The sequence below is a fragment of the Hermetia illucens genome, chromosome 1 (genome assembly GCF_905115235.1).
Source record: "Hermetia illucens chromosome 1, iHerIll2.2.curated.20191125, whole genome shotgun sequence".
In the NCBI taxonomy this organism is placed as follows: Eukaryota; Metazoa; Arthropoda; class Insecta; order Diptera; family Stratiomyidae; genus Hermetia; species Hermetia illucens.
This window is the reverse complement of record NC_051849.1, coordinates 140,549,212-140,560,960: the sequence shown is the minus strand read 5'-3', so window position 1 is coordinate 140,560,960 and position 11,749 is coordinate 140,549,212. Positions and strand designations below refer to the sequence as shown.

Here is an 11,749-nt window from a genome sequence, read left to right as displayed (position 1 = left end):
TCTTACCGCCACTCCACACCATTATTTTGGTAAACAGTGTCTGCTATTCTTTGTTTGTTACATGCTCGTGATGCTTGTTACAATTGAATTTTACGAGTACATCCAGTATCAGTCCTACATATTGCGCTTTATTTGATAGTTAAAACCGTTCTCCAAAAAGAGATGGTAGCTAGAATTCGCTGTACTTTCGCCTTCTGCCCTGCACTTGTCGAGGTTTATGGTAAGATCTCAGTCAGTAGTTGCGATAGGACTTTCTTATGCACTACTTGGAGAATAACCGGGTGCATGGTTTCACCATATAATTGTGACGGCACAAATTAACATATAGTCTCATAGACTCAAAAGAGGTATCATCATTTTTGTATCTATTAAGATTATCTAACCCTATATATGTTTCTAGTTGTTGTTTCACGAGTAGATTTCCCTGCTGTAGGAGCGCAGGGGCAGGTGATTTGTAGGATCCAAAAGAGTCCTACACTTCAAATTTACAATCATATCATCCTTGTTGACCTGTATAACAGCATCAGTTCATCCCACCTGTTTTTACTTCAGCACCTGAGAAGTGGCAAGACGGATTTCTCAAGTTTGCATCCTAGTTCCTGTGTATGAATCGTTGGGTTTCTACAACATCCTAATGGGGTTGATCGAAATTTTAGGTGGGGTCTACTATTGCCTCCATTTTCTCACGAAATCATCTTTATTGTACTGGATGAGCGCTCATTTTTTTGTTCCTTGCTTTATGAAATACTTTTTGTGTATCCCATCGTAGGCCAACTACAATTACAGTTTGTTTGCTGGTGCTTCCTTGTCAACTTACAACTATAGCTGAAGCCAGCAGAACTGCGGTTCATGTTTTGTAGGTTTCGATATACATTTTCCGAATTATTGGTTTTTGAACTTCTATGCGAATGTATTTGTCACTTCGGAGTGATAACATAAGAAATGCATACCATTGTATTAAATCAAATGGCAGAGATTCGCAAACACACCCACCTCTAGTGATGTTGGTGCTCTCCTAGCAGTTTACGTTATGGACAACGCTGTAGATCGACAGGTCCTCTGTTTTTTATTGTAGTAGACGCAACCGGTGGAAAACTTGAGAAGTGAACAGGTGCTCTTAAGTATTAGGTCTTTGCATATGAAATTATTCAGTGGTGCTATTTGAATGCATCAGTTCAGAAGGCATGCCATATAATCCCTTAGTTTCTACGTTCTCGATTTCTGAAGGTTATCTGATAAGCTTTTCCTAGCTTCAAATGCATTCAGATCCTTGTCATCTATTCCTCCATCCCTATCTCCTTCATAGCAAATAATGTTCCATTCTTCGCCTTGTGCTCTATGCTTTGGTTGTTGGGTTAATCAACAGCTTTTGTGGATCGTTTGCATCCAAAACCCACGCGACCGGTATTCAAATCACCAGCCGCAGAATGCATAATTCTACGGTATAACTAACGGTATTGTGGCTCACAATCAATTTCGGAAGGAATTAATATTGCGTCAGGCTATTTACAATTATTCAATTTGCTTCAACATATTACTAAAAGGATCGAGTTTTGCAAACATGGTTGAAAATGTAAAGCAAACCCATTATTGAGAGACACTATATATACGTTTACGTTATAATTGCAAAATTCAGGGCGGAAATGCATAATCGGTCATAAGAATTATTCATGTTCTAAACATACTAAATTATCATTGTTTTTTTTTCAAAACTTACATGCATCTTTTAAATAAGTCCATTCTGCGATGAGATAAGTCTGCTTAAGAGCTTTCAAGATAAGTATATAACAATATATTTTTACTAAACCTCTCTACAAAAAAAGTAACAACAAAACATAAGTGAAAATTGAAGTCGACCAAGTGTGTCCCAAGAATTGCTTAAAAAACGGGATTTCGAAATTTTGAAGCATTTCATTTCTGAACGTCGGGGTATCGCGCAGAGAAGATTTTTACAAAATTATTCCACTTTTGCATAACAGCCTTAAATTTCAGGTCTTAGATTTGCTTATTTTCATGCTAATTCTTCCCAAACGTGTTCAATAACGTTCAAATCTGGTGAGAAATTTAGTAAATGTGCTGATCGTGACATTGTCCGGATAGAAAACGAATTTATACAATATATTTGTGCTGGATAAACGCCTCCATACCATTACTCACCCTTCACCGTACTAGGTACTACCTTTTCTAAGCTAATACAGGTATTATTCGCACAATTTTATCGGCATGGCTCTGATGATAAATCATATATATGACGGAAACCCTATATATAGTTTAATCCACATAATACTCATGCAAGAGAAAAGGTTCAAAATGATTTGAATTATATAAGTTTTGGGTATTTACCGTTTTCCAAAGATCAACATCCTTGTTCAAATATTATTTACAGAGCTAAAGCCATGAACTTTTTTTTCTGCCATGAACATTATATTTCCCAAGTAATACTGCACAAACATCCTCTTCAAAATCGTTTTGGACTATATTTTTCAATTCATTTGCCGTCAAAAAATATTTTAATCACTTTTTTAGAATACGTCGCTCATTATGATTGTCGAGTTTTTCCCCTGAGCAACTCTACTCTTATTTTGAATTTGAAAAGTTTCTTTATAACATTTTAAACAATGCTCTAACCACCAATTTTTCCGACAGCTCGGTTCATTATTAGCGGATATATTTTAAGACTTGTTTGATGTGATGTCGGCGCCATTGCTACCATATTCTTTTCCTTTCGAAGAAGATTTGAATACAATATAACAAATGATTCCAGGAAGAAAGTAACGTTATATAGCCAAGTTCTACTGATTTTTCTGCGTGTCCAATTATTTCATATTTATAACGTGAATTTTTGCGTATTCCTTGCTGTTTTGGTTTTCCATATCAACGTCAAATGAAAATGTGTTATGTCATACACGTCTCTTGAAAGGTAAGTTTATTATCTAAAAGCTCCATATAAATTTTGAGAAGAAAGCTTAAAATTTAATACAAATAAACATATCCAAAACATGGAGCACGCTTTGTCCGATCATGCGATTGATTCAATGTAGTTTTCCAAGCCACTCGACTTAATTTTTTTTTGTAGGCATATTTACTTTTTTTTTTTAATAATTGAAACATCAATTTGAAATAAAGTATTTTATTGTTGAAGATTTTATAGCATCCAGTTAAATAAATTTCCAGTTTTTTACATTTTCGATAATTTTTAAAACTGTCTTGCATGGGCCATCGTTGCCTGTAATTCCACTTTGGACAAATTTAGCAACACTAATGGAATGAAACCGCGCTGGACAGTAGGGACTGAAACATTTATAATAGTTTTTACTTGTTGCATAAAATCAGGCATTTACCGGACACGCGCAATTTTCACTCCATTACCATTCGTTTCGTTAGAGTGCCGAAAACAAAAAGAACATCATTGAAATCGAAAACATGGTTAATATTTGACATGCCTAGATGAGAAGCAGCCTTATAATTTGTTAATTGTCATTTTCTGTAGGAAAAGTTGTTTTGAAGTTGAGTTTGGGTCGTCGCCGGGTCTTTTGCGTTTTCTACGAAAATGAATGCACCGCCAACATTCGAATCGTTTTTACTCTATGAAGGAGAAAAGAAGTAAGCTTTGTACAAACCAATTTAATGTAAGACTAGGGTGAATTTCGAATCAGATGGTAAACATATTTGAGGTTATAATGCCCAGCTTCACTGTAATTTATGAATCCACATCGTACTCTGGATAGTGTCGACGTTCTTCCATTCGAATGTACTAATCTATTGGGCGGGGTGATGGCAAGTTTGTCCGGCATTGCAGTTTTGGTGATGGGTAGTAGAATAATTGACTACTGTCCCCGACCCCTGTATCAAAATTCAGAACAAGTATTCAAGTGGAATTGCATTGCTGGTGGAACAGTTGTTTTTGCGGCAAATTCTAGGAATGGGAAGCATTGGTTGGTTGATCGTGTTGGCTTTGGGTGTAGGAGCTGCTCTATAATAAAATATATAATGATAAAGTGGAAACCATCCACCGTTTATGAATTTACCCGCCGATATTTCGTGAGATCTCCACAACCCAGTGATTCACTAGTTTACTAAGTAAGCTACGTATTCAGACGGGTTGGTGTTTAGAAAGAATCCTGGGTTGGTAGAAGAAGTGGGAAAAAAGTCAGAGAGTACCACAGGCCATCTAGCGCCGGGAAGGATGTCGATGAAACCGACGCTACTTAAATAGGATTTAGTTGGTCGGTATTTAGCATTAGCCAACTGAGCCATGGCCAAAGGCTTTAGGCCCTTTTACAGTCGTTTCTAAAGCTCTTTGCAGTTTGGACAAAAAGCATTTTTTCTCATCAGGTTCTAATTCTATAAATAGCAATTTCATAATCACCTTTAAATGAATCACTTATTCTTCACTTCTATTTTTATTTAATATTACTCATTAATAAGTTGTTTTTGTATCTAATCTTAGTGAACAAAAAACATGTCCGGCACGATTGCGGTGCCGGTGGCACCAAGATTTGAAAGAATGGCTCAAAGTAGAATGCACAGAAGTAATATATTATTATTATATTAATAATTGTTATTTCCTTAGCTTCCTGGATCTATATAGATATGCTTGATAGAGACCAAGGAGGCTATACATAGAAGGCGAAATTGCATAGGCAAGCCTTTTACGGGACAAAAAAAATGACATCCGGCAGGCAGTCAAGATCGTGGGTATTGGTTCTCATTGGTGTCACGATATTAGTGTACGTGGCTACATTTGTAATAGAAATTCTCCATCATCATCATCATCAACGGCGCAACAACCGGTATCCGGTCTAGGCCTGCCTTAATAAGGAACTGCAGATATCCCGGTTTTGCGCCGAGGTCCACCAATTCGATATCCCTAAAAGCTGTCTGGCGTCCTGACCTACGCCATCGCTCCATCTTAGGCAGGGTCTGCCTCGTCTTCTTTTTCTACCATAGATATTGCCCTTGTAGACTTTCCGGGTGGGATAATCCTCATCCATACGGATTAAGTGATCCGCCCACCGTAACCTATTCAGCCGGAATTTATCCACAACCGGACGGTCATGGTATCGCTCATAGATTTCGTCATTGTGTAGGCTACGGAATCGTCCATCCTAATGTAGGGGGCCAAAAATTCTTCTTCTCTCGAACGCGGCCAAGAGTTCGCAATTTTTCATGCTAAGAACCCAAGTTTCCGAGGAATACATGAGGGCTGGCAAGATTATAGTCTTGTACAGTAAGAGCTTTGACCCTATGGTGAGACGTTTCGAGCGGAACAGTCTTTGTAAGCTGAAAAAGGCTCTGTTGGCTGACAACAACCGTGCGCGGATTTTATCATCGTAGCTGTTATCGGTTGTGATTTTCGACCCTAGATAGGAGAAATTGTCAACGGTCTCAAAGTTGTATTCTCCTATCCTTATTCTTCTTCGTGTTTGTGTTTGACCAGTGCGGTTTGATGTTGTTGGTTGATTCGTCTTCGGTGCTGACGTTGCCACCATATATTTGTCATTGATGTGCCGGATGTCCGGATGGCTCCAATGGTTAGAGCGCTGGGCTCTCGTAGCGGAAGGTCGCGGTTCAAATCTCGCTGGGGGCAGAGGAATTTGTTATCGTGATTGGATGTCGGACACCAGTCGACTCAGCTGTGAATGAGTACCTGAGTCAAATTAGGGTAATAATCTCGGGCGAGCGCAATGCTGACCACATTGCCTCCTAGTGTATCGTTACGGTCTTGAATGAAATGCTCTAACACACTTCAAGGCCTTGATCCAATATGGATTGTTGCGCCAACGATTATTATTATTATTCATTGATGTGCAGCCCAAGATCTCGCGCCAATCGCCGCCTGCTCGATCTGGATGAAGACAGTTTGTACGTCTCGGGTGGTTCTTCCCATGATGTCGATATCGTCAGCATAGGCCAGTAGTTGGGTGGACTTGAAGAGGATCGTACCTCTTGCATTTACCTCAGCATTACGGATCACTTTCTCGAGGGTCAGGTTAAAGAGGACGCATGATAGAGCATCCCCTTGTCGTAGACCGTTGTTGATGTCGAATGGTGTTGAGAGTGATCCTGCTGCTTTTATCTGGCCTCGCACATTGGTCAGGGTCAGCCTAGTCAGTTTTATTAATTTCGTCGGGATACCGAATTCTCTCATGCCCGTGTACAGTTTTACCCTGGCTATGCTATCATAGGCGGCTTTAAAGTCGATGAACAGATGGTGCAACTGTTGTCCATATTCCAACAGTTTTTCCATCGCTTGCCGCAGAGAGAAAATCTGATCTGTTGCTGATTTGCCTGGAGTTCTCCAGCTTGGTGATAAAATCAATCGTGGACGGCGGCGATTCGAATAATATGGCAATGTTACTTTAAAAATTCCCTATTGGTTGTTTATAACTGGTTGCCTATAAGAACACGGCACACAATACATTAACAGATGCGCAGAACGCACTGCGATTTTGACTAGGCTTCAAACCGGATGATTCATTTTTTGCAATGCTTTTCTTTACTAGTTTCACCTCCTGTGTATATTCTTCTGTTTGGAGTGTGGCACGTTATCAAATCTACGCATGTGTCATATTTCTATACAACACCCCAGACCCTCTACTTGATGTGGTTGTGGAGAGGTTTGAACAAAACCGTGGAGGTGAATCTAGCACTGTTAATGCGTTGAGTAATATCGATCAGCGTCATCGGAAACGACTCTACCAAGATAGAACAGTTGATCGACGCCTTCGATATTCCGCTCGTTAATGCAGATAGGTATAGTGCAATGATGAGCCAGAATTAGAACCTCCTTTTGCAAATTTATAACTATCTGGTCAAGGTGCAGGGGGTAGGGGCGCAAGTTGCTGCCATGAGCATGTGACATTTTTCATCAACAAACGCTGTCGACAAGGGGCTAATTTGGATAGGGCCATGGGGTTTTCAAATCACCATTCAACGTATCAAGCCGGCTCTTTGGTTGTTTCCAGTCGACTTTAATGTTCAGACCAATATTGGCAACTGAGTTCTTGTCAGCGTCAATTACATGAGTATACCATCAAAGACGCCTTTCTCGAGATTTTTTCACGATCGGTGCATCCCCATATCGATTGAAGATATCCACATTTCGGATGTGATCATGGCGTGTTCGCCACTCGTCCAACACAACGTGTATGTCTCCATTATCACGAGGCGCCGTTTTCTGTCTTTCATAGTCGGCGAACATTCAGAAACATGGAGGGCGACAAGAGGGACAATACTGTTGTACATTTTGTATTTGAGACGTTCGTTTATGCGTCAATCGTTGTTATTGCCACTTCATCCAAGTTGCGCCAATGGGTAAAGCAATTTCATAACGCAGTATACCAAGTCACTGCCACTTACACTGATGCTGCTTGCTTCATTGGAGTTGGTCGGCAAAAATATTGTTTTACTCAGATTCCATTTGAGACGGTATTCCATGAACAAGACCTGTTTGCTGTGAGACGCTAGGAAATTATCATCTGCATAAAGCAGTGAATAGGGCGCTGAACGTTAGATGTCCCCGTGTAACAGTGTCCATAAAAAGAACAAAGAAGATTGGTGGGAGGCCGTTCCTCGGATTATGGTAGAGCCATTTAATCAATCACACGACACGACACTATGGGTGCCTTTTATTTCAACCACAAGAAGTTTTATTTCGCCGGGTGTCATACGATTGAGAATCGTAGCGAACTGTTCCTTCTACCTCTGCAACTGTTAATCAACATGGATGAGGATCAGCAAGGCTTACGACCACAAAGCTCTTTCGTGGTTTTTTTTTTTTGAGAAAATAATTTACAAATTTTTGTTAAAGCAACCATTCGCTATTATTATTGTATTGTAGAAAACTCAAATTTTCCTGTTTGCTATAGAAAAAAATAGGCTATAAAAGGTCGATTTCTTGATCTTTTCTATTTGAAATGCAAAGCATGCCACTCTCAAAGTATTGAACAACGTTAAAACCTATGCTTGTGTTTACTTCGAAAGGTTTAAAATAGTCACCAACGTTATGATTTGTTTGTGTGTAAATGAGCAGTTCTAGGGCCAAACATTTGTTCAACGCCTTCGTATTGTATTGTGCTAATGTGTGGCCAGAGTTCTTGTTTGGTTTTTGAGTTAACTTTTGAAGATAGACCAATTTTATCTTGGTTGCAAAATAAATCGGTATAGACAAGCATTCTCAAACCAAAACTTAATCTAATAAATTGGCTCGTTTGCATAAATCTCGATCTCTTCGAAGATGCAATCAATGGTCGGCACGCCAGTAAGGATATGTATCGTCAGTATCCTGCTACATTCGCTTACATCCTAACGGCGGCGCAGAAGCCCCTCGCTTGAAAATTCAGTAATGATACGCATAAGGCACTTCGGTCCGCTTATGTTCGTTAATTCAAAGAATTCTTGACACCTTCATACCACTCCTTTTCGAACGTGGCATTAACTTTGTTCGGTCGCAAATTGATTTTTCGGATTTGAACTGATTTTTAAAAAATCGCTTTTATTTTCAGTTCAGCAATCGGGAGTAATTTTCTATTGAATAATTTTAGTCATTTGTTTTTCGAATATTAACTGGGCTCAATTTTCAACAGTTTATACCGATCTTTTCTAGTAAAGTTCAGATTGCCTATTTGATATCACATGCGAAAGAGGAATGTAACAAGTATAGTCGTGTTGATCAAAAGAAAGGTCTTGACATGTACTTTTCGAAGCAGATAGCAGTTTTGACATTGGTTGCAAAGGAGAGGAGTGGAGGGGTTCCGAAAGGCATCAGTTACTTCAAAGACCCTTTCTCAGAATCAACCCAACCCAAATACAGGGTGCGGCAGCATAACTTCCTTTTTTAAAATGCGCGGCACTCAGTTGGCTGATGTCATAGCGGAGCGCTAGTGGTCTCGTTCAAGAGGGGATACTGTAAAGTTTTGTCCCGACACGGTTCAGTCGCCATCATGCGTTGGAATAGTGAGGAGCGTGCCTTTGCCGTTGAGGTTTACTTTTCAAGCGGATGTTCAGTTATTGCAACACAGCGTGCATTTCGGAATCGCTTTAATTTAGCCCCGTTGTCTCCCGTCCCAGACCGCAAATCAATTGTTACATGGGTCGCTACATTCAGACAAACTGCAACTGCGACAAAAGGAAGAACTAGAGTCCCTCGGCCCGTTAGATCACCTGAGAACATTGAAGCAGTGAGAGAGTCAATGTTGCGATCGCCAAGGCGTTCTAGGTGCAAACACGCATCTGTCCTTGGACTATCCGATCGTTCTGTGAGAAGAATTCTTCGTGATGATCTTCATTTTCATCCCTATAAGATGGCGATAGTGCAGGAACTTTCAGAACGTGTCTTCAATTCTCGGATGAACGCGTGTGAGCTTCTTCTTGATGTCGTTCTCGAGGGTGCTATTGTTTTTTTAGCGATGAAGCCCATTTTCATTTGTGTGGGTCGGTTAACAAACAAAACATGCGCTACTGGGCTGACACCAACCCTCGAGAATTGCATCAAAAGCCTTTGCATTCACCCAAAGTCACAGTGTGGTGTGCAATTTCCTCAGCTGGAATTATTGGTCCCTGGTTTTTTGAGGAAAATGAGGTTACAGTGACAGTGAATTCGGACCGGTATGTAAACATGCTACATAATTTTTTTTTCCCACGGCTAGAAAATTTGGATTTGGGGGACACTTGGTTCCAACAAGACGGTGCAACAGCACACACTTCAAGAGCATCGATGGCTGTTTTGAGGGAACACTTTCCAGAGCGCCTTATCTCAATTAGAGGCGATTTGGAATGGCCGGCACGCTCTCCCGATCTGTCCCCTTGTGATTTTTTCTATGGGGTTTTTTGAGATCCCGTGTTTATGTGAACCGTCCAAGAACCCTACAAGATTTGAAGACCAACATCCAAGAAGAAATTGCCAACATAACACCTGCTATGCTAACAAGAGTCATGACAAACGCCAGAAATCGGTTTACGCAATATATGGAGAATGGGGGACGTCACCTAACAGATTTGATCTTCAAAACTATGTAAATAAAAACTTTAGACATGTACCTACATTATAAAAAATAAATAAATATTTTCCGATGCATACAATAGTTTTTATTGAGTTTTGAAAAAAGGAAGTTATGCTGCCGCACCCTGTATTTGGAAAAAAACGTCGTGGTCCATGCACATTGAATCTAGGCCTCAAAGTACTCTCCATATCGATATCTGTTTAAATAAAGTTAATAAGAGCATATTACCATATTCATTATAAGTATATTTTTTAAAAATTGACTTGGGACCCCCTTAAACTTAAATCCTCGAATCATTAAAATTTGCCGTAGTAAAGTCTATACTATATATCACGATACTACTTCACTTTCGCAAAAATCGCACTGTTACTAGCAGAGTTACAATAGGTCAAATATGTCATTTTTAAGCAAATTTTTGTATTGTGGGACTTTGAATATTAGTATCATACTAAATTGGATGGTCTGGCAAACTAAATGCAAAAACATTACGAGCTAGGTACAAACGGGGCAAATAACCACATTTTAAGCTTTTAGCTTGCGGTTCCGCGACTTTTTTCTTATTTGATTGACGATTAAACGCAACCTTTCGTTTTATTTTTAGAATCATTAAAGAATTAGATACAAAAGTTACCAACGCGGCGATATTTACAGTAAATAAAGAAGATCATACACTGGGAAACATGATTCGAAAGTGAGTATATGTTCAGATGTTCGAATTTAGATATGTTAAACGATTTGTCTTACAGCCAATTATTGAAAGATCCAAATGTTCTATTCGCCGGCTACAAACTTCCTCATCCACTGGAACACAAATTCGTTATAAGAATCCAAACAACTTCGGAGTATTCGCCACAGGAAGCGTTCATGAACGCAATCACTGACTTGATTGCAGAACTTTCACTTTTTGAGGAACGTTTTAAGGTAAAGGTGGAATGAATAAAGCAGGAGATTTTAGTGTATTTCTTATTTCTTCTTTATAGGAAGCAATAAAGGAGAAAAAAGAAGGAGGTGATTAGGTTAAGAGCAATTATTTTTAAAATTTTATGGGTGATTGAATTGATTTGAAGTAAAGTTGACTTGAAAATACTATATATCATTGGCGTTTTATTTGAGTGACAATTCGTTATTAGTTATTGGAATTATCTTTTTGTATACATGCATTGGTGGAGTTAATTGAATTTTGAAAAAATAGAACGTTTTGTGGTTAAATAGTAAGTGAACAGTAGCAGCGGCCTCATAAATTACTCTAGTTAACACTTTTTTCGTCACAAGAATTTTGTGCAAGTTTTTGTTTATGTTCGTCTAGCCACATTATAAAACAAATATTAATTTGCTCCAGTCACGACCAGTTTTTTCACGCCAGCTATACATTCATGTTAACCTCGTTTACGTGACTTTACTTGAATAACCTAATTTCGGCGTCTAGATAACTGTCATGTTAAATTGGTTGACGCATGTTTCTAAATATGCCAGGGCATGTTTAAATAATCCGGGGAGATTTTTTTATAGTTTTGTGCGAAATATATTTTATGTTCGAATTAAAGGACTCCCCATACATGCGAAACTGGGTGTAAATTTTTTTTCATAGGACATGACCGTTGCTACTTTTCGACACTGACATTATTTCTGATATTGGGTGAACCATAGGGGAATGAGGGCCCGAAATGCGTACCTGAAAAAGTGTAACAAGTCTCGTTCTCCGAACCTATCCAATCCAAAATTCTGAAAAAATTCACAATAGTGCA

At 39.1% G+C, this 11,749-nt stretch overlaps 2 protein-coding genes across 3 annotated transcripts in view; one reads left to right on the top strand and one right to left on the bottom strand.

The window, feature by feature from the left end:
* Nucleotides 1-2,593, bottom strand: part of LOC119651744 (mitogen-activated protein kinase ERK-A) — a 28,889-nt gene extending 26,296 nt beyond the window's left edge. Inside the window, exon 1 of one of the 2 annotated variants that reach the window (XM_038055492.1) lies at nucleotides 2,344-2,593. In XM_038055492.1, coding sequence (XP_037911420.1) covers nucleotides 2,344-2,363 — 20 coding nt within the window. In that variant the 5' untranslated portion in view covers nucleotides 2,364-2,593. Of the gene's footprint in view, nucleotides 1-1,717; nucleotides 1,737-2,343 lie in introns of those variants that run through there. The other variant, XM_038055485.1, reaches the window with a different exon arrangement.
* An 852-nt stretch (nucleotides 2,594-3,445) lies between these two features.
* LOC119660997 (DNA-directed RNA polymerase II subunit RPB11) lies at nucleotides 3,446-11,095 on the top strand. The gene is made up of 4 exons (XM_038070096.1): nucleotides 3,446-3,603; nucleotides 10,606-10,695; nucleotides 10,751-10,925; nucleotides 10,985-11,095. The coding sequence occupies exons 1-4, from the start codon at nucleotides 3,551-3,553 to the stop codon at nucleotides 11,018-11,020; spliced, it is 354 nt and encodes a 117-aa protein (XP_037926024.1). The 5' UTR covers nucleotides 3,446-3,550; the 3' UTR covers nucleotides 11,021-11,095.
* The last annotated feature ends 654 nt before the right edge of the window (nucleotides 11,096-11,749 follow it).